Below are 22,068 nucleotides of genomic sequence, written 5' to 3' on the forward strand. Positions count from 1 at the left end.
GTATCAGTGGCGGCTCGTTTTTTTTCACTTCTGGACATTTCAGTGTAAATGTCGATATTTTGAACTTAAGTTTAAAAAAACGTTTCAAATGAGGTGATCTTCTCATCGGCTTCTCGCACGTATAAATAAAATAATATATATATATAATAAATACGTATACATAAAGGCCGCAAACTATGAGAATTCAACTTTCCCGAGTTCATTGTTCACCAGAAAAATTGAAACGCTACTCAGAAACCAGAAATTGAATCGGCGGTATGGATCAGATCTTTAGCCCATGCCCGCACGACCGCTAAACATTATTAGATTCCCCAATGGCAGGCATAATAATTCAAATTTGATTTGACCAATCATTATCGTTAGTGCTTTCGCATGACGTGGGTAGCTGTATAAAATTAAATATGGAATGAGCGAATGCGCGCCATAAGGATATAGGTACTGAATTAGTCTCGCTATAAAAAAAACTTTAGTAACATAACTTTCGTTTATCTGTTATAAATCATTTTAAAATGAACAATTCGCTCGATTTCTAATTTTAATATTTTTCCAACAGGAGAGGAATGCTGGATTCCTATGGTTTGCGATGATCAACTTACTTGGAGTGAACTTTCGGTGAGAGCTTTAGTAATAGTTTCATATTGGTGGTATTTCACTTTAATCCATGGGAACACTTTTCGCTGGGAACACCTGCTAAGCTAAGGCCTTACTTTAGCAATGTTCAGCATTCATGCCCATATATTCAAACATTTCTTTCTTGTTCTATTTTAGGAGGAACAGTGCACAAAAGAAGAAGAGAAAGTTCTGGAAGGTTTGTGTCCACAATATAATTTCTCTGAAATACGTTTTCTATGTTTTCAATTTTCAATTATTTGCCAAATGATCTGATAGCAAACAATCGTTTTGGTACTCCTGAAGTATGAGTACCAAGATGGCGGACACTGGAACGTAGTATGTGTACCAGGTTAGGGTTATGTCATAATTTTAGGTACAAATACTAGGGTCACTTAGCTAGTCCCAAAACTCGTAATAGAACTAAAATAGGGAAAATTAGAATAAAATTATGGCCTAACCCTAATCTGTTCACATATTACGTTCCGGTGTTCGCCATCTTGGTACGCATACTTTAGGTGTACCATTGTTTTATTAGCAAATTTCAATCATTTTATATTTTCAATGCGCCCTTATTAACAATCAAAACATGGCGTATAGTATAGCAATTCCCATCTCATGTTCATATCTTCTGACAAAAAATTCACTGGATACGGATTGTAAAACTGATGGCTCAATTTAAATTCTGTTTTTATTCATGTTTTGCAGTTTTAACGGAACGATTAGACGGGATGAAAAGTGAGCTCAATCAATTAAAAAGGTGATGGGAACATCAGAGACGAACTCAGTGCCGCCCTCTGTTGTAGGTGTTAAAGAAACGACCACGCCCTCTGTTGTAGGTGTTAGAGAAACGACCACTCCCTGGGGTATGAAAATCTATGCCTTTTGATATCGCATGCACTAAAATAGATAATAAGAAAGTTCCTTTCAGTCATAGTAATCGGTAATAAGGCGATTATACGAAAACATTGAAAAAGAAGATTTTTGAAATATATTCTCATTGCCATTCAGTGTCTCATTCATACCTTGAAGTAACCAAAACTATAAATATTGTTATGAACTTGTAGTATAAACTCACTTTTTCACAAAGGATTCAAAGACGAAAAAACTTCTTCGGCCCGTATTTCAACCGTCCCTGCTACAACCCCGTGGTCAACTAAGGAATCCTTCCTCTCTACTTTTCACCCACAAACTACAAAAGTCGAACAGAGTACAGGTTGGTGGGGCATTCTCTTTCTGGTTTTTCACTCGGAAAATATTTCTTTCCTAAACGCGTTTTGGTACGCGTCAAATATCTTAATTGGGAATTCCCCAGACCTGAGGTCCAGAATAAGAAAAATTGCGACACTTCCAAGAAAAGTAGATCCTTATGTATAAGTAATTGTTTTGTCTAGCGCCTTGTTTGGAGTGAGATTTGAAAACGAATCACAAAAACACTAAATGTGTTTGGCTTAATTATAAGATATCAACGTGTTCGCTTAAGATTATTATTGAAAAAATGGTTTTCTTTATCCCCGCAAGGCGCCTTAATATATATAGGACGGAACAAAATTGCCTCAAGGTGGCGTCCATCGTCTGATCGCTGCCTCGCTTTATGTCATTAGATAGATGCTGTCGTTTCGCCTTGTGACTCGAGAAATCGGGGTCTGGTATAGTTTTAGTACCACAAGTACTTCTAGTGGGCGTAGCATAGGGAGGCGGTCCCCCCAACCCCTTTTGAAATGTAGTAAATATAAAAGCATCTTTCTGTATCATATACACAGCTTTAAACGCTTTTCAAACCCTCAAGACTCGTGAAAACACAAGTTTTCCGGGCCCGCTAGCTGTTTCGATCCAACTTGGCAAATTGAAATTTCAGAATCCCTCTTTTAAACTCACTGCCTACGTCCCTAGCCCACATGACTATCGATAGTCTGACTACGGTCACTACGCCATACAAAAATCCCAGTGACGTAATAAGGACAGCATTTAACATATACGGACGGTGGTTCCAAACGTGTATACGATCAGCCGAAATCGAGCATAACACGTCGTATCAAAAGCCATACTCTCTCTTTCGTTTTCTTGTCGTTCAATCATTTCGTAAACCTCGAAATTGTCAAATTAGGCTTTTGTTCATTTTTTGAGCTCTACGATATGATCAAACCATGAGAATGACTTTGTATACGGCGGTAAATTTTTTTTTGCAAATTTAATGGTGGTTGATATTGTTTATATCTTTGAATTAAGTTTGAAAACAAATTAAATTTCTGTGTGTAGTTTGGGATATGGTATACCGTATAGAGGGCTCCCGTAATATTTGTTCCAAGATGGCGCACAACCTGCTAACTCCAACCTGGACCAGATACTATGTTCAGGTTGTGCGCCATCTTGGTACGAATACTATGGGAGCACCCGTATAGTTTAGTACCACATGCACTTCTAGTTGGCCTGGCTTAATAATTTTTGCATATGTCATTTCTAAACCCCCCCCCGCTGACTACGTCACCAAGAAATTGCGTGACTACGACGTCCTAGTATCACAATAAAGCCCTCCCAAAGTGTACGAATGGTCGTCCAGACCGCGCAGGCGATCACCCGAAATCGAGCAAGCTATTTCTCTCGTTTTCTCATCGCAACGATCTCGATATGAGAGAGATGAATTGATAGTTCAGTGCATGGCATTATCATTGAATTACGTCATACCTCTCCCCGCCTTCGTAACAAGAGAAAAGTGAAAAAAACGGTCCCGAATACCTGAACATGAACCTCCTCTATATTTACTCTTTTATTTTTGAGTGACGTATAGATAAGTCAATGGCACTGAAAGTGTTAATGGGCTGAATGGGCCAAAATGCAATTGGTATTTGTTACTTGCAAGAGAAATTTTTATCCAAAAAGACTATAGTTGTAGTTTCAGCAGGCACGAATGGGCGAATGAAACACATCAGTGGGCATTAATTCGCCCGCGCCTGCTTTGCGATGTCCTAATACGCATACCAACTACTATCATGTTAGCATAGGTAACATGGTAGCAGTGTGGATGATTGTAAAGAGCTTGGTTTTGAGTGAGAGTCTATAAAACAAATAAATAAAAAACTTCTCGATAATTTTCTTCAGACTACTAATTCTATTATTTGGAATTTTGTTTTCAGAAAAGTGCGACGTTACCTACAATTCGAAATGTTTTCGAGTGATTGTTTATGACAAAGGGAACGTCACCTTGCGCGTCGCCAAATCTCTTTGCAAAAACAAGCTGGCTAATATTTATGACGTCACACACCTCAACCTACTGAAAGATTATTTACGCCCAATGATTCCTGATTGGCTGTCATCGATTAGAGTTCGTACTGGAATGAGTTACAAGGTTAATCAGTATATTATCAAGTCTGAAGAATTGCGTTGCTAATGTGGTCTTACGTTAAAATATGGAATTCACAACAAAATCAATATGAGAAATATTGTAACCGCATTTTATTCTCGAGTAAATTTTGAAAGTGAAAACCACAGGTAAAAGGGAATCGAAAATTGTATGAATTGCTTATGACAGAGATTCTCAGTTGGGTCAATAATATAAAACAACACTTCCGTCTCTACTTAACTATGTTCCGGGTAATGTAAAAATAATGACTCAGACTCCAACAATAACATCAAACTACATTCCCTTTTGTGTGCTTTGAATTTTAATAGCCTACTAGTTTATATCGAATCAACCATATTTGAAATATATTCACAAATTGCAAACTTGTTATTGTTATATTTCTCAAAATATATATTTTATTTTAACAGAACGGCACACTTTATTCGGTGAATGGTCAAGTTATGTCTCTGTCTAATGAGGCGTGGGAAGCTAGCTTTCCGAAACCCCCCTATGAAGTGAGAACAGCTGTTGCTGTACGTGTCTTTCAAAACCAATCGTACAATGGAGGAATTCGCAATACCTATCCTTACTTGCCACTTTACGGAGCCATTTGTGAAAATGATTTCTAACTTAAGACATTGAATGTTCACTCAACGAAAATAATTCAAATAACTGTTGTCCACACATATAGCCCAATCAAAACTCTAACTCGGGGATACGATACAGATGGAGTTTGGAACAACTACAAAACACGTGTATGCAACGTTTACTTCACTGATATTTTTGTGTTTTATACTTGTTGAACAGTTTTAAAACCAAAAAATCTTTCTTTCTCGTCTTTTATAACCTCCTGGTAGCAATCAGAAATAAATAGATCACGATAGGCATGTTGGAAGTTATATGTAGGCTTAGCGGGACAGTTCCGGTTTTGACAAGCTGCCCTGGTGCCCCGCCCGGTGAACTTAATATTCCTAATCATGCAATATGACAGTCATAAATATTTTTTCATTGAATATCGATACAAAAATTTTGTCAATGGAGGGAGGCCATTTATTACTGATTTTCAATTTACTTCTCTAGTTTAGTGAGAGAGAGAGAGGACTACTATATTGTTACGTCATGATTATTATAGAGGGTATCCATAAAGTCTCTTTACAATTTTAAGTTTGTTATCAAGTCAATTCTCAATATATCTTAACCAGATTTGTTGTCTTTTATCAGTATTTGTTCAAGTTTTTTTTACATCATTTAATACGTCTGTGAGGGCCAAAACAGTATATGGTATCGATAAATTCCCTTTGCAATTTAAAAAGAGACTTTATGGACACACTATATGTTATTACGTCAATTTAACATCCAACGTTGAATTATTCAAAATGTAGAAAAGAATGTTGCTTTCATATGATTTGAATATTACTAAGCTTAAGAATCGAACCAAGGACTGTTCAATCCGCACTGTCCCGTTTTTTTTTGTTTCATTTATATGATAAGCCATTTATAATTTCAAGTTGAAAAGAAAGAAACTGATATATCGGTGACCATGTTTCCCTATTCCCTTTCTCCACGCAATTAATTCAACTGAATTCACTTCAATAAGCTTATAAGCTGAAACAATGTACTTGTATCCATTTTTTTGGGCTTTATTGCATATGCATTTCATGAATTTTGTTTGTTTTATTACTATTCAATATGCTATTTTTATTGTATTCCTTGGATGTGTTTAACTAAAGAAAGTTTAACTAAAAGAATTAGAAAGCATATCTAAAGCGAAACAAACAACCTCTACAACCATGAAAACTCTAAATTTATTATTTTAACCTAATTTGTTCCTGAGTGAATGATAAATAGGTATTTATTAAATAGTTTGCGATTCAGTTTGTCTTAATATTCATTTGTTTTTTACTTCAACATTCTAGAAAACTCAATTATTTCCAAAACAATTTAGACCGTAATGAATTACTCTATCAATTTTTCTTTATTGTTTTATTATTTATAATATTTTATTTTTTCAAAATTTTTTGACGTTCGGAAATGATTTTCTAGAACGTTATCACTAAATGAAGTTTAAAGTAGTCCCCGAGACGGAAATTAATGGAATAGTAAAATATCATGGACATTGCCAGAATAGCTTAATTCTTAATTGGGTGTCTCGCGAAAATACCATGCCTTCATGTCTTTAAATCGTTCCACAGAAAATTAGCCTTTATTTAGGCAAATCAATCTTAACTTTGCTAAGCTGTAAGGCCAAAAAGACAATATTTGAGTAGATCTGAAAAATGCAATTCATGCTTCTTATAAAACCTAATATTATATATTGTTTGTTTATGCGACTTTACGTATTTTTTTTTACGTTTGGGAAGGGTTCAAAATAGGGGTGTGCAACCTTTTTTGTCGAGTGGCCATATAATCAACTTCAGGCATCTTGCTGGGCCACAAAAAATTAGTTTTATCATGTACACAACACAATGTATTAAAGCATTAGCGGCAACCAGAGCGCCGCAGGAAAAGCAAAAGAAGAAAATGCGGCTATCGCTTAACATTCCAGTGATAAAGGTACAGGGCAAAACGGCGAAAGATTTAACGCAGAGACAAGAGCAAGAATTATTGAGTATTTTTATCTACATAGGGGGCTATTTAAAAATAGACTGTGAGACTAGGATTTTGCGCTTGATACGGAAAAGGGCCACACTAAATGTCTGTGGCCCGCGGGCCGCCAATTGCACACCCCTGGTTTAAAATGACTGAAGTTTATCATTGAGCCATCCTACTTTTGTTTATCTATTTTTATTCTATTTTGATAGGTCACTCTGTTCTATTTGAGAAAATTTTGAAAGATTTTTCTATGTTTTATTTAGCAAATATTAAATGTTGAATAAGATATAAATTGCATTTTGAGTTCTATCATTTTCATTATGCAACTTGATGGGACATTTGAATGGAATACACGAAGTTCTTGTCAGTGATGGGCATAATTTATTATTGTCTTTTGTGTTTATAATAGATATGAAATAAATTGCATTCTGAGTTCTATAATTTTAATCATCTAACTTGATAAGACATTTGTATGAAAGGCATGATGTTACTGTCAGTGATGAGTACAAGTTATTGTTGTCTTCTGGGTTTAGACGACACAAAACTCTTATTAACAATATTTTCGCAATACTTAGGCGCCGAAGGGAGCCTTATGTTAACCACACTACGACAGTGAGATTTGCAGCAGGGACTTGGCCAGGAATTTCCAAATTGAGGGGGGGGGGGTTAAATATCTAGTTGTCATAGTCTACCATAACAGTTAGCTAGTGTATGAGGGAATAAAGTGTTTTTAATTTCTTTTTCAAAAGGGGGGGGGGGGGGGTTCAGAGCTCCAACCTCAAAGACTACGCGCCTATATTCCAGCAATCCTATCGCAATTGAATATCCTCACGATATTGAAACCTGAAACGTACAAGGTTAATCACCGTTTGAAATGATATGCTGGTTCCTAGCGCTTAGCACGTCCGTTGACCCCGTTTCGAGTTTATATGTTCAGAATTAATACCCAGACAAATGCGCCACCAAGTGGACTAGATCAGTTCCTCCCAACCAGTGAGAAGTATTTCCAAATGTTAGGACATACAGTTTTCGATTAAATTGTGACATTATCATTACGTAACAATTATGAAAGGAGAATATCGGTCAGAGACCGAAGACTTATCGATCGAAAGTTAGGGCGCTCTCACTCCAAAGTGACACCTTGTGTCCCATCACTTATTGATTAATAACTCACTAATTATACGACATAATTCATCCAAAATCAACAAGCTTCTGGTATCACATATGATGAATGCACATGCCAAATCTGGAGCAGATTCAATCTCGCTTTCGTGAGATATCGCGTGCATCCATAACAGACAAACAAACAGACAGACAGAAAAATACCTATCAACATACTTACCGATTAAAATCGATAAGTAACAATGTAAAAATTAGAATTTAGCGTCATTATCAGACTTGATCTGATAATATCCAATATGCAAGATCAAGTTTCACATTAATAGTAAATTGCATGGGGATATATTGTTTCTTTTCTCATATATTAACATTTCATGGATGAACTGTACTAGATTGCTCAAGTTCATTCGGCTTTTCCTTTATTTAATTTGAGGATGATATCGCATTGAGTACTTTACAAATAGACCCTGAACTCTAGAACTTTAAACTACCACGCCAAAATACTTTTAGCCAGTGAGGGGATTTAAAATTTTAGGAACTAGTTTTTTATTCCATCAAACTTGCTAACAACAGGGTTCATTACCTGCACATGCATTTCAGAAAACCGCGCCAAGATCATAGCTTTAAAAACAAGAACTATTTTGCTGATTATCGTGACATTTCAAGTGTGTTTGTGCAAACCCCCTAAATGTCACCACTGGTTTTAACAGCATTTCAAGTACGTCTATGATATATATGCAGGCCTGCCATAACGTCCTTATTTCTAAGATTTGTCCTTTTTTTGAAGATCTCGGTCTTTAAAGATATTTTTGTAATCATTTCTAAGAAATGTCCTTATTTTGAAATGTGTCCTTATATTTATTTTCTTTTAGGAATAGAGGTTTTTATACCTGAACTCCAAAAGTTTAACCCTAGGGTTTTAGCAAGTAAAGAAATTTAAAATATTAGGAACGGGTTCCCTTTCGCAATAAACTGACTAACAACAGGTTCCATAATTTCACAAAACAATGCCAAAATTATAGCTTCAAAATCAATAACTATTTCGCCTATTATCGCGACATTTCAAAAAAGATCGTGCGCCCTCTGAGTGTCACCACATTCCAATCATATTTACGCTTTATATCGCAAGTACCGTATATTGTTTTATCATAAGTTAGAGCATAGGTTCTCAAAGTGCTCCAGGGCTCTGCGAGATAAACCCAGGGGCTCCGCGAGCTATTTTATTACTTTTTAAAATACCGACTTGGCTAATTTAAAACTATTCCTAGAGGCAGTAACAGCTTTAATAAAATTTGACAACAATATAGCCTAGAAATATGGCAAAGTGGCGGAATTAAAAAATGACATTATTTATAAGCAGGAGCGCAGCCAGGATTCTTAAGAGGGAGGAGGTTAAAAATTGGAATCGGAAATTTACGCGTAACATTCTTGGCGATTCAAAAAAAACGGATAACGAGATTTCTGTTGCGTAAAATATTCAATTCATGTCCGATGCGAGCATTTGAAGTATCTTATCGTAATAATTTAATTGTGCTCATCGTTACTCACGTTCGATTCGAGATTACCATTAGGATTACTAAAATGAAAGAATACTATTCTAAAATAACATAAACTGCCAACTACAAATAAATTGGAGTCGTATTTTTGCGATCTTGGGATTTGTTAAACTTGATTTTTTCTTTCGCACTCGATATTATTTTTAAGCAAGATATCGCCGTTTGAAAAATCACAAGGTCTTGGAAAAATACGAACGATTGAAATTTATTTTAGCGCATGCGGCTCCGTCGGTAGTTTCAGAATGGAAAAATGGTACATCGCGCGCATAATTAATTGACTGTGTTTCAATTTCGCAGTTACTACGATGCATAACCGAAGAAAACCTAACATAACACCAAATTTTGTGATTTACAATGTCTATAAAAGCGTTTTTTTCTCACGTGAGTCTGCTGAAACAAAACTTATAGTGCTATCTTCCATTTTGAGTTTGGTTCTAATATTTTAGAATGCCGCTTTTTAATCAAGAAATTTGAATTGCCGATTTACCTCTTTATTAACTATTATTTTTAGCATTTGGTCGGCGATGATTATAATATGGTAACATGTTTTTCACATTGAACTCATTCCCCACGAGAACGAAAAAGCAATTATCGTCGTCATTGTGGAACAATACATGTATATGACGAAGGAAATTTTGATTCAGGGAGAATAAACACCTGCGTAAAGATGTTTGAGGTTTAAGTCTTTTAAGTCTTCCAAAAATGTCAAGAGGGGAAAAGATTCAACCCCTAATTTATTAATATCAATTTTAACATTATTCTGGGGCTCCGTGAATAATAGTCAACCTTTTTAAAGGCTCCGCAACACCAAAAGTTTGAGAACCCCTGAGTTAGAGGTATCAAATAGTATGTTCTCATAGGCGGAAGCGGTTTGATTGCCTATGATGTCATACATTTAACAAATTAAGGTCTATGACGAAATAGAGCACCCAATTAAACTTGAATAGAATTATGCTTGGCCATACATAATTCACCAATAAACGAGCTCAATGACGACATTTCACGCCAAACAATTACACATAAATGCCATTGAAAATTGCAAACTTTTTGATAGTGTGAAATTGAAAAGCGTCAGCAGGTTTTCGTTTGTTAGTTATGCTCATTCGGGCCGCAATGTTATGGAGTTAGTCTGGTTAAAATTTATTTAATACATGTTGCTAATATAAAGTGCTTAACCAAGATTTTAAATAGTATTGGTAGATGTATTTTATGCGCCCACTGGGGAGGACTTTGTGCTTAGATTAAAATCAGTCTGCAATAGAAGCTTTCAAGCTGCTGTTCATGTGCATTGGACTCTCCACGACAGGTGATTTAGTTCAGAATTATTAATTTATTTGACAGAATACTCAAGAAATATGACAGGTCGGTTGGGTTGGATATTTTTAGATCGGAGTCTTATTTTCAAATTCTCTGGATTCTCCTGCAAAAATATTCTGAAAATATTGGCTGGGCATTAGTTGCATTCAGATGGATGTTTTCCGGAGTCGGAGTCATTTTTAACTTTCCGGAGTCGGAGTCTTGATTTCATATACGGGTCGCGGTTGACAAAATATTTTCAATTCGGAGACTGGAGTCCAAGTTTATGTCAATCTGTCAATATAAGTTTTTGTATGAATTATTGGGTACTGCTGAAGTATGCGCACCAAGATGTCGCACAACCTGAACCCTAACCTGGTACACAACCTGATTTCAGGTTGTGCGCTATCTTGGTGCGCATACTTCAGGAGTTCCAATTATTGAGTGGCACGAAACAGACCTATGGTCGTTTGTTATTATTATGTTGCTGTTGTTCTTGTTGTTAGTGTTTTGTATCTTATTGTTATGAAAAAAATCGCTTTCATCTTTAACTGCTGGACCAATTGCTTTGAAATTTTCAGTGGTCAAAAGATTGTATTTTTCTCCAGAAGGCTATTACTTTTTCGTGTCCATATATTCGGTCATAGCTCTATTGTTTTTATACAATACCTATCCACGCATCGAACAAGGCATATCGACTGATAAATATATAACAATATGTGAGAGCAACTGTTATTGGGAATGTTACGCAATGTTCACCCAATTTATTATATCCTGGATGAAGTGAGAGAGTTTGTACCCGATACATTTGGCGGCCTGAGGGATGATGACCCAATAATGGCCGTATACGACTCCGGAGTCGTATTTTCAAAAGCTACGGAGTCGGAGTCGTATCTTCAAAATGTGCAGAGACAGAGTCGTCTTTTCAAAATCTCCGGATCCGGAATCGTATTTTCAAATTCTCCAGAGTCGGAGTTGTATTTTCAAATTTTCCGGAGTCGAAGTTTCATTTTCAAATTTCTTATCCCCGATAAATCCGAGGTGTAAAATCTGCGGTACCAACAAAGTCAAGTATACCGCTTCACCCACTGTGACCAGAACATCTTTGTTATGACGCCTAATAAGCAATGTTAAAAATTAATTTGTTATTCCCGATAAATAAATAACTCAAAATTTCTTTCTTCATTCCCAGTCGATATCTCTGTGAAAGTTCAATTCAGAGGCAGTGTGATGCCGTCATACCGCCATGAGGAAACGATCACGGTGAGTAATTGTGGATCGTATTACGCTTATTTTAATGTTTATTAGCCCTTTTATAACTTAATCAGCTTTATTGTTTTACTTTGCAGGCAAAGAATGAGCATGGTGAGATATGGGTGAACCTTTCACGTTATTTCATTTTATAAACTGAATTAGAGTAGGGGGCAACTTTGTAGACAATTTCTGGGTTTTGTAATTTGAATCTTTTTTGATATTGAACTCGTAAACGCAACAGCCTTTGTTTTCAAATTCGACGTGGCGCGTCCAGTGAAGTGACGTTTTCGCATCCTTGTTTGAATAGTAAATGTAATTCGAATGTTTTAATATAAATATCCACCTTCGAATGAACTCATATGGGTAATTTTTTATTTGATTGATTTTCAGTAGGAAATTAGCTTTTTCATGTATTACGTAAATTTTTACCTCAATCAGAGCTTCCTGAAAACTTTTCTGACCGCAGTAAATTTTCTCATGTGAAAGTGACCCCGACACTAAATGGTTGGGCAAGCCTGATCTAAAGAGTCGAAAGTTAGGTTTTGTTTTTGAAAGCTGTTGTTGGAGTCGATAATTTATCAAACGGAGTCTGATATACCCAACATCAAAGACGAAATTAAAAAATATTGTTCTATTTTGCACAGAATTGAGAGAGAAATTGGCTAAAACTCTGGAAAACGCGTTACTGGATAAGCAGATAGATGAAGTCACCATAACAACCGAAATTTGCCATGGCAACAAGATTCATTCAACCCATGTCACCAAATTTGACGCAACAACTCCAAATGGGCTGGATGAGGCGACTCTTGTTACCACTGCTAAAGATAATGACATCACTAAAGCCGTTACGCCATCTGCAACAAGAAGTACTACAGAAGTTCATGACGTCACAACAACAACTGTGCTTGAAAACGTGTTCACAACTCGATCGATCACTTCGATTGCTTCCACTCAATCGTTCCAGAAGTCGACTTCAATTGTGAAAACAGGTTGGGTTAACATTTTTTGTAATTATTTTATATAAAAATGAATCTTGGAAGATGGTCTCACGAGTATCATGAAAATCGGTTACCATTCAGGACCACACCTCGATATCGAGTTTATCATAACTTTGGTGAATATAAAAATAAAAAAAAAATGATAAAAACAATACTCATTAATAATTGTCTCCTGAACATCTGACTTGAAACTTTGTTGACTGTGATTTTTGTTTTCAGGAAAGTGCGACGTTACTTACAATTCGAAATGTTTTCGAGTGATTGTTTATGACAAGCTCAACGTCACATTAAACGTTGCTAAATCTCTTTGTGAAAACAAACTAGCTAATATTTATGACCTCACACACCTAAATCTGTTGAAGGATTATTTACGCCCATTGATTCCTGATGAACGATCATGGTTCGGAGTTTGTACTGGAATGTCTTACAAGGTGAATCAGAATATTATTATTTAGTCTGAATAGCGTTGCTTTGCTTTTAAAAATATAGAATTCCAGATGAAGTATGAAAAATAGTGTCACCGCATTTTATTTGCCAATAAATTTTAACTCTCTTCAGGTGAAAACTTCGGACGGTAGATAAATTCCATTCAAATTGCGACTCCCGATTCGCAAATTGAATAAATAGCTTTTGTCAGCGTTTTTGGTTCGGTCAATAATTTCAATCAGAACTTTGGTCTCTACTTAACTATTTTACGGGTAGTTTCAATTTTGACTTTGTATGCGACTCCAATACCAGCAAAAACATCAATCTTTCGACTTCATCTCCTTTTTGTGCATTTAATTTGAAAGTGTTAACTATTTAATATATATTCCCAGAAGCCATATTCGTTATTGCTATATTTCTCAAAACCCTAGAAATATATATTTTATTGTAACAGAACGGCACACTTTATTCGGCGAATGATCAAGTTATGTCTCTGTCGAATAGGACGTGGGCAGATAGTTTTCCGAATTCCGATGTTTCGAGAACAACTGTTTCTGTTCGTGTCTATAACGACGCTGGGAAGAATGAAGGAATTTTTAATTATCGCCCTGACTGGCGAAATTTCGGAGCAATCTGTGAAAACGATGAATAATAACTTTGAAAAAATGTGAATAAACTAGAATGACTCTAATCAAAAGTTTAACTTTGGAAACTACTAATCAAGTGTAAAACTGCAAGCCCCAAGAGCTAGTATTGCCTATATTTTGATTTATACCGGTATATATATATATATATTTTGATAGAAATCCCCGCAAATTCGCGCTTGGAAGTTCGCGAAATTTCAAATCTTTCAAATTTGATTCCAAAATGCACACATTTTATTAGGAGTTCACATTTTCCTGGCTGCCTCAAAATGAGAAGCAAATTTCATGCATTTCATGACTGTGCATTTCGAGGTCCTGCTGCACAGTGCAAGAGAGGGTAGGGAGTCTCGCGTAACCGCTCCTGGTAGTTACAAATTTAATATGTTTTACATTTGATACCACTTTTTCTTTATATTTGCTCTATATTTTTCCATGTGTTACACATATGTGAATCTTATAACTTTTTTGGCAAATATTTTTGTCGGAATTAAATTAGTTTACAAGAATATCATTTCGTATTGTGTAGTTTAAAGATCTAAATGAAAACTAGGCATAAGACAACAAAAACGAGTTCGAATCTATGGTTATCTTAGTAGATGAGTTACAAGGACAATCATTATTAAACAATTACTCGACCAACTCGCAATTCTGATTTTGACGATAAACAACAAATAAAACATTTTAATTTTAAGATACGATGCTTACATAACTGTATTCCAAATAGTAATATTACAACTTGAAATCGTGATGAAAATCCGACAGATACTTCACCCAAAACCGATTCGACTCCAGTTACTTCAGCCAAGCATCTGGTTTTGCTAGTCATTCCGGGTTTTGTTTTGCAATTTTAAGCAAGGATTTGCTGTTTTGAATCGTGTAATTCTTGGGTTTTGTGGAAGTCGGACTATGGCTGCGTCGTTGGATATCAAGCTTAAAAGACTTTCCAAGATTTATCACCAAGGGGTATGTTTAAAAACATTAAAATAAATATCTGAATCATTGTTTTTTTTTATTCGGTACCGGTACGGTACCGTAAGTCAGTGAATAGGAACGTGTACGGAACCGCTATCGTACCGGTACCAGTATCAGCACGTTCTGAACCAGTGAACTGAACTTTTGCACACTGTTCTGATTTTTCAATCAATCAATTTTATTTGTTCACTGTGATAGAAACAAAACACAAAACAACAACAAACAAAATACACAGGACCTAGAAGACGGGCATACGATAACTTAATGAAAAAGTTAAAAACGTACAAGTACGTGCCCATCCACCAAAAACAGTCAAAATAACACAATATAAAATCGGGCAATACTTTTTAAATTAAACTTAAAACAGTAAAATGTGAGACGTGTATCTGTAACACAACTGTGCTATTCCTACAAAACTATGGAATAAAAAACACTCGCTGACTTAAAATGGTGATGCTGTAGTTCAATTTCATTGCAAAAATAACACAGCGAAAAAAAATTTTTACTAAAAAAACAAGCTCGGTAAATAGATTGAATGTTCCATAGCAGTCTATGCACAAACTGACAAATCATGAATTGGGTTATCGGCTTCTTCTGTCGTTTTCGATTAGGTCAATTTAAAATCTTTGTCTCCGTTCCAATGCTTCCAACATTATTAATATCGAATTTCCACGAACGACCACCATTCCAACAGGTGCAGTGGTCCCATCTTTTCTGTGCTCTGTTCCATCATCCACAACTAGATTCTTAAAAGGATCTAAACCTTGCAATATACTCGTAACAGATCGTCCACCATTTAACTTTAAATCCAACCTTTTATCCAATAACTTATTTAATTCCGGTGGATGGGCTTTGTTCATGTAGATATAACGTGATACAAATACCAGAATACCGAAACATACAGTGCGTAGCATTTTCTAGTCTTTACAAGCAGAAAGTCCGCATCCGACGACGCCTGGAATCGAAGTGTTTTCGCATGGTACCGTACAGCCGTATGTTTGTTTGTGTTGCCTTGTAATTTGTATGCTGTATCTTTGTTTGGTTATAACTAAAAATCTAAATATAGTTACAATAGGCTGCTTCAGTTCTGTGTGTTTCTCTGTCTTTAGTTAGTTATTGCTGTGTTACCGTACAACATTATGGTCCATATCAAATAACACAAACAAATCATTAAACAGCAAAATAGCACAGTCAGGCAGTAAATATAGTCAAATATCACAGTAAAATACCGGTACTGAAATACCACAATATCAGTAAAATAACAGCTAATATGAATTTAATCTGTAATATCCCAATGTACCCAATACAGCAATAATTGGATAAAAACAGCACATTGCCGGCCCGACCCATGGGACCAAAAAAATTGTTTTTCGTAGCCCATAATTCTACCTCATGGAAATAAAAATCAAAAAAGAAATTCACTATTTTAACAGGAGACTGTCTCTGGTGTAGTCATTGTTCAATCTAAAGATTCTCTTCCCCATCAAGGTATCATGATGTTCGTTGAAGGTGTCGCAACTCTTACACTAAGTTCGAAAAGTGTCGGAAGATTGGAGGCGATGTATAGCTCAGTGAAACCGTTGAATGTATTTTCACATACATTGGAAATTGCAAAACCGGGAAAGTATGTGTTTTTACTGTATTTTATGCAGATGTTCTCTGTGATATAAGTTCAGTCAAGAATAGGGGCTCCCGAAGTATGCGAACCAAGATGGCAGACATTGGAATGTAATATGTGTACTAGGTTAGGGTTAGGCCATAATTTTAGGTATAAATACTACGGGAGGCTCTTGGCTAGTCTTCCAAGTGATAATAGGACTAAAATAAAGAAAATTGGAAAAAAATTATCGCCTAACCCTAACCTGTCACCCATGTTACGTTCCGATGTCCGCCATCTTGGTTCTCATACTTCGGGAGCATCGGTTGGGCACCCCTGGGCTAAAGCGTCGTTTCCTAACCTATGTGGAATTCCTCCCAAAGAGGGATTTAAATGCCTTTGGGGAAGAATTTTACTTTCTTTACTTTACTGTTCGAAGTATTACTAATATCTTTTACTCATTAGTATAAGCGTAATGCATGTATGCATAAATTATAAACTACTAAAAATATACAAAAGCAAGTGTACAAGTTGTGTGAACCGCAAGAAAACTTTTCGTGTAAGATCGAATAGCAGATGCAAATAAAGTTTATGCATGGGGGGGGGGGGGGAATAAGGAGCTTATAAAATAGGTTTAAGGCCGGAATGCGGATTTAAATGCCTTTGGGGAAGAATTTTACTTTCTTTACTTTACTGTTCAAAGTATTACTAATATCTTTTACTCATTAGTATAAGCGTAATGCATGTTTACATAAATTATAAACTACTGAAAATGTACAAAAGCAAGTGTACAAGTTGTGTGAATCGCAAGAAAACTTCTCGTGTAAGATCAAATAGCAGATGCAAATAAAGTTTATGCATGGGGGGGGGGAATAAGGAGCTTATAAAATAGGTTTAAGGCCGGAATGCGTCAATAAAGATCAGAGACCACTGGTCTTATAAATATCATGGGCTACCCAATAGCTAGGATCAGTACACAAATTATCATCGTTTTTTAACTAGGAAGAAATTCTTCACTATGGGGGAATTTTGCCATTGATGGGTAGGAATTTTGCTTGGTATTCACTGTACTAAGTACCTATAGCACCCTTTGAAAGTGCTGCCTTAGTAGACTAGTCAAGTTTACTTTGGGAATGTAATCTTAAAATGTATCTGTAGACATTACAACTCCAGTCCTAATTCCAATAATATAAGGTGGCACTCTATTTTTACTAATATTTAACTATAATTGTTTTTCCATATTTTGTCAGGTTTATGCCTGGAAGAATGGAAATTGCATTTGAATTCCCATTGCAAGCAAAAGGAAATAAAGTTCTTTATGAGACCTACCATGGAGTGTATGTGAACATACAGGTAGGATATGGTTTTTATATTTGTACAGGGGGAGAGAAAGCGAAAAAGGCCAAAAAATCATATTACGAATCACAGTCTCGTGCATGGTACCTGACTTATCATGGAGTGTATGTAAATATACAGGTAGAATTTTGTTTGCATCGTTGAGGGGGAAGGAAAGTCGATAACACTACTTATCCATATGTGGAACCTTGGTAAACCAGTAGCCTGCCTGCCTATTCATGTTGTAAACAAGTATAAATTTTTTGTCCCATAAACTGGAATCTTTTACCTGAGGCTACAGCTCAAGTGGTTCCCAAACTTTTAGTCAAATTATCAGGAAAAAAGCTCAAGCTGCACTTGCACAAAAAAAATTGCTGCCTTCAAATAAAACTCCATTTGGTGATATTTAATGTGTACTTTATGCCTTCTAATACTAATTTATGCTAACTAAAATCACTCATGTTTGCAGTGCGCAGGGGGCATAAGGTTTGGGAACAGCTGTACTACGGAATTGAAACTGTTTTATTTTTCCAGTACAAGATTCAATGCAATATGAAGCGGCCTCTTCTAAACAAAGACTTGTCGAAAGAATGTGAAATATTACTGGAATATAAAACAGGAGAGAACGCAATTACGAAGCCTCTGTCGTTCACTATAACACCGGGATCACTACAGAATATCAAAGATGTAAGAATATTCTGATTTCCTGTTGTGGAATGTTTTGAGTGTGAAGTAGGATTTACATATTTATCTGGAAGGAGAGTAGAACCGATAAGGCGGCTTAATCATATGACCAACGACGGCCTCTCGTTTGATTACCAGTCCATGTCGGGTATGGCATTAGTTAGCCAGTTATTTGTTTTCAGAAGCATGGACTTGATGCTGGAGAATGCCGTAATCGACCAGCGGTTACGTGAACTACCCTATGACAGCGAGGAGTCTAGCAATCTTCTCACACATAATTAACTGCCCCACGGCAGCAAGGAGTTCAGCAATACTCTTGCACATAATTTTCCCCCATAGTATTCCAAATCCCAAAATTTTATACTTTTTCTTTCTTATTTCTAATTATTCAGTTTTTTTAATTTCCACAGAAAACTAAAGTCCCACGTTTCACAGTCAGAGGAAAGCTAGATAGTTCTATGTGCTGCATCACGAAGCCGTTCACAGGAGAAATAGTTGTCGAAAGATCAGAAGCTGTTATCAGATCAATTGAATTGCAACTTCTAAGAGTGGAGACTGTGGGCTCTGCAGAGGGATTTTCTCAAGAAGGTAATTTACTTATTTGAATTGTCATTCAGGGTTCGGTGTCTATATATGACTGGAGAATAGGAAAGATGACCTAGAATGTCATGCTACATCATTGGTTTTCAAGTAGGGGTTCTGCCAACTTCAACAGAGTGCAACCTGTGGGCTCTGCAGAGGGATTTTCACAAGAAGGTTTAAAAATAATTATTATTTTGCGTGTTTATACACTTTCTGCAGTACTCCCGTAGCAGGTGTACCAGGTTAGGGTTAGGCCATCATTTTATTCCAATTTTCCTTATTTTATTTCTATTACATGTTTGGGGACTGTCTGTGTTAGCCAAGTGAATATACCCCCTGTCCATTGGTTTCAGTCCCTTCACACAACTTGATGAAATAGGCGAACAAAACTAGTTACCTTCATATAGGTGCTCATACTTTTGAAGCACCCTTTTTGGTGCGTACAAGGCTATTTACCTCAGCGGAAGGATTTATTCAAATTTGTACGCTTTGAGCCTTACTTAAGATTTCGTTTACTTCCTTGATTCTGTAATTAGTTGTATTTGTTTGTTTTATCAATAATTTTATAACCTGTTACACTGATCATAGCAGTGGCAACTTCTTTGTGAGCCCCTTTTGAAGACTCAACATATGCAGCCCTACACTTCTACTACTTCAATTAAAGTTTGTAGTTTTTCATGCCCTGCCATCAGTTATTTTATGCAGTATGTTTAATAATGAAAGGCCAACAAACAAAATAAAAGAATTATTGCATTACAGTTAAAAAGAATGGCTGTCCAGTGAAGACATTGGGTACTCCCATAGTATGTGTACCAGGTTAGGGTTAAGCTATAATTTTAGTCTGATTTTCCTTATTTTAGTTCCATTACGAGTTCGGTTAGTTACTGCCATATTGGTACACATACTTCTGAAGCGCCATTTTGTTTGTGGCCTCCAGGAAACGACTCCCTTGAGAGGCCAAAAGCTAAGGTTGAGAAACCCTGATTGACAGAGTCGAAATGAACTTATATTTAATAAACTAATACACAATTTCTTTATTTATTGCAGCTACCGAGATCCAGAACATAGAAATTGGCACTGGTGACGTTTGCCACGGTCTTACCATACCAATCTACATGGTGTTCCCCCGGTTATTTGCTTGCCCTACAATAGAGGCAACTAACTTCAAAATTGAGTTTGAAGTGAACATTGTCGTGGTCTTTGAAGATGATCAATTAATTATGGAGAAATTTCCAATTAAACTTACCAGATTTTGAACAGTATGTTTGCGTAGACCTCAAGTTCTTGACATTTCATCGACGGAGCATTCATATCTTTGCTCAGAGATGAGTCATCTTTACTTCTGTTTGAGTGATTGTAATTCACTATTCTATACAGCAGTGGTTCCAAACCTTTTATAGCTTGTGGCACCATTCCGGAGACTTGCAACACTCATGGCCCCGTTTTATATTCTGGTGGTGTTTATAGTGTTATTTTGATTAGGGTTTTCTTATGGTTTTAATCAAGACATGTCCGATGATTCTAATCAATGGAAATTTCACACGCTTGTAACAATTTCAGAATTTACTGTAGCGAGTCTTTAAAATGTGCTTCAGAAAGACTCTAGTAAAGCCCATTACAGGGTCATTCCTGGTCTGGTGTTTGACACATCTCCATTATGACAGTCCCCTTATTGGTCTCAAATTCACTCACAGAGACACTCCCAGGGGATACAAGTCAAGTCAATGCTGTTTTGCGTCAAAATCAGTCCGCTTCATAGTGGGCTTTCCAAAAAAAGCAGTGAAATGTATTAATATGGGTCGCATTTACATTGGGACTTTAACTCTCATCTTCTAGTAAACAACCAATTCTTTTAAGCAGCATTCAACTAAAATCTACTGTCAGTTGAATTGATTCAATTATTGCTCAAGTCCGACTGAGAGAAATGTTTTGGTGCTTTCTCTGGTTACTTATGATTTTCTTTTACTGATTTATCGCAGTAATGTATCAAGTGCAATATTTAAAATAAAATCAGTGTAAACGAATTTTTGTTTATAATTTTGAATGGGGATAGATTTTTATGTACTATTGCGTACACGTGTAGACTGTACCTCCCTGAGGCCAACTAATAGGCGAAATAGGGTTGTAAGTAAGGAGAGTGTCATATTCCTGTGTAGAGTAAACATGTTACTTTGCAGTAGGTGCCATTTACGTAGATACGCCACTGATGGAGTGCGATTTGCGCTTCACACTGGCTAGTGTTCCATTAAAAAAGATTGAACAAATCTAACATGTTCGTGTCGAAGATGTTCCATTACATTTGAACCCACGACAATTGCACCTGCATACTGTTGCACCTATGAAATTTTTTTTGTTTTACTCATGTTTGAACTCATACTAACCCCAACCCATGGGTTTTAGCACCCGCATATAGATTGAACTCGCGGATATAGACATGGGTTCAAATGTACGGTCACCGTCGACGATAGCCGTGAATGTTGGAAGCGCTGGGCCGACTGGCGTCACGATGTGGGAAAATCGACCTTAATCAACTCTTCCCATAGTATGATTTTTTATTTGTTATTATATATTTTATAAATACCGCTTTTGCGCCCTGCTTCGCAAGGGATGCCGGGGTTACTTTCAAAAGCTCCTAAAACAAAAATGATTAAATTGTGTCTGAGCGGCGGCATAAATTGCAATTGTTGCGTCATTGTTAACTTATTGCTGATTTGTAATTGTTGTTAGTTAAACGAGGAAGTCCTCTGGAATGTCATGGCAGACATGGGATTCCCTGTACACATAATCGATTTAATCAGAAACTTGTATAAGTCCCAGAAAGCATCAATAAGGACGACACACGGAATGACAGACTTTTTTGAAATTGGCCAGGGTGTTAGGCAAGGATGCATATTGTCACCCCACCTTTTTAATATATATGCAGAGCAAGTAATGCGTGAAGCACTCGAACATATCCCAACAGGAATCCAAATTGGCGGAAGAGTAATCAACAACTTGAGATACGCTGATGATGTAGTCCTGATTGCACCAAGTATGCAGGAACTACAAGATTTAACCAACAAGG

At 36.3% G+C, this 22,068-nt stretch overlaps 2 protein-coding genes across 3 annotated transcripts; both read left to right on the top strand.

The window, feature by feature from the left end:
- Nucleotides 1–555: 555 nt before the first annotated feature.
- Nucleotides 556–14,328, top strand: LOC120339797 (uncharacterized). Of its 2 annotated transcripts, XM_078116072.1 has the most exons (9): nt 556–612; nt 769–808; nt 1,318–1,475; nt 1,700–1,825; nt 11,705–11,775; nt 11,862–11,877; nt 12,411–12,755; nt 12,984–13,195; nt 13,645–14,328. In XM_078116072.1, the coding sequence occupies exons 3-9, from the start codon at nt 1,373–1,375 to the stop codon at nt 13,840–13,842; spliced, it is 1,071 nt and encodes a 356-aa protein (XP_077972198.1). In that variant the 5' UTR covers nt 556–612; nt 769–808; nt 1,318–1,372; the 3' UTR covers nt 13,843–14,328. The 2 variants fall into 2 exon arrangements, with proteins under 2 accessions (XP_077972198.1, XP_077972199.1); XM_078116073.1 differs by lacking the exons at nt 556–612; nt 769–808; nt 1,318–1,475; nt 1,700–1,825 and adding an exon at nt 8,454–10,522.
- Nucleotides 14,329–14,476: 148 nt separating this feature from the next.
- On the top strand, nt 14,477–21,028 carry LOC120339803 (vacuolar protein sorting-associated protein 26C-like). The gene is made up of 6 exons (XM_039408009.2): nt 14,477–14,797; nt 16,240–16,430; nt 17,654–17,756; nt 18,273–18,425; nt 18,833–19,010; nt 20,052–21,028. Exons 1-6 carry the CDS (start codon nt 14,741–14,743, stop codon nt 20,258–20,260), a joined length of 891 nt encoding a protein of 296 aa, XP_039263943.2. The 5' UTR covers nt 14,477–14,740; the 3' UTR covers nt 20,261–21,028.
- The last annotated feature ends 1,040 nt before the right edge of the window (nt 21,029–22,068 follow it).

This window comes from Styela clava, chromosome 9 (genome assembly GCF_964204865.1).
Source record: "Styela clava chromosome 9, kaStyClav1.hap1.2, whole genome shotgun sequence".
Taxonomy (NCBI): domain Eukaryota; kingdom Metazoa; phylum Chordata; class Ascidiacea; order Stolidobranchia; family Styelidae; genus Styela; species Styela clava.

Bases quoted from the DNA above. Each gene is read 5' to 3' on its own strand.
- LOC120339797 (XM_078116072.1), top strand. From the start codon at position 1,373: ATGGGAACATCAGAGACGAACTCAGTGCCGCCCTCTGTTGTAGGTGTT. The intron at 1,826-11,704 runs GTTGGTGGGGCA...CTTCATTCCCAG, and splicing joins AAAAGTCGAACAGAGTACAG to TCGATATCTCTGTGAAAGTT. The intron at 13,196-13,644 runs GTGAATCAGAAT...TTATTGTAACAG, and splicing joins GTACTGGAATGTCTTACAAG to AACGGCACACTTTATTCGGC.
- LOC120339803 (XM_039408009.2), top strand. From the start codon at position 14,741: ATGGCTGCGTCGTTGGATATCAAGCTTAAAAGACTTTCCAAGATTTAT. The intron at 17,757-18,272 runs GTAGGATATGGT...TTATTTTTCCAG, and splicing joins GAGTGTATGTGAACATACAG to TACAAGATTCAATGCAATAT. The intron at 18,426-18,832 runs GTAAGAATATTC...TAATTTCCACAG, and splicing joins CACTACAGAATATCAAAGAT to AAAACTAAAGTCCCACGTTT.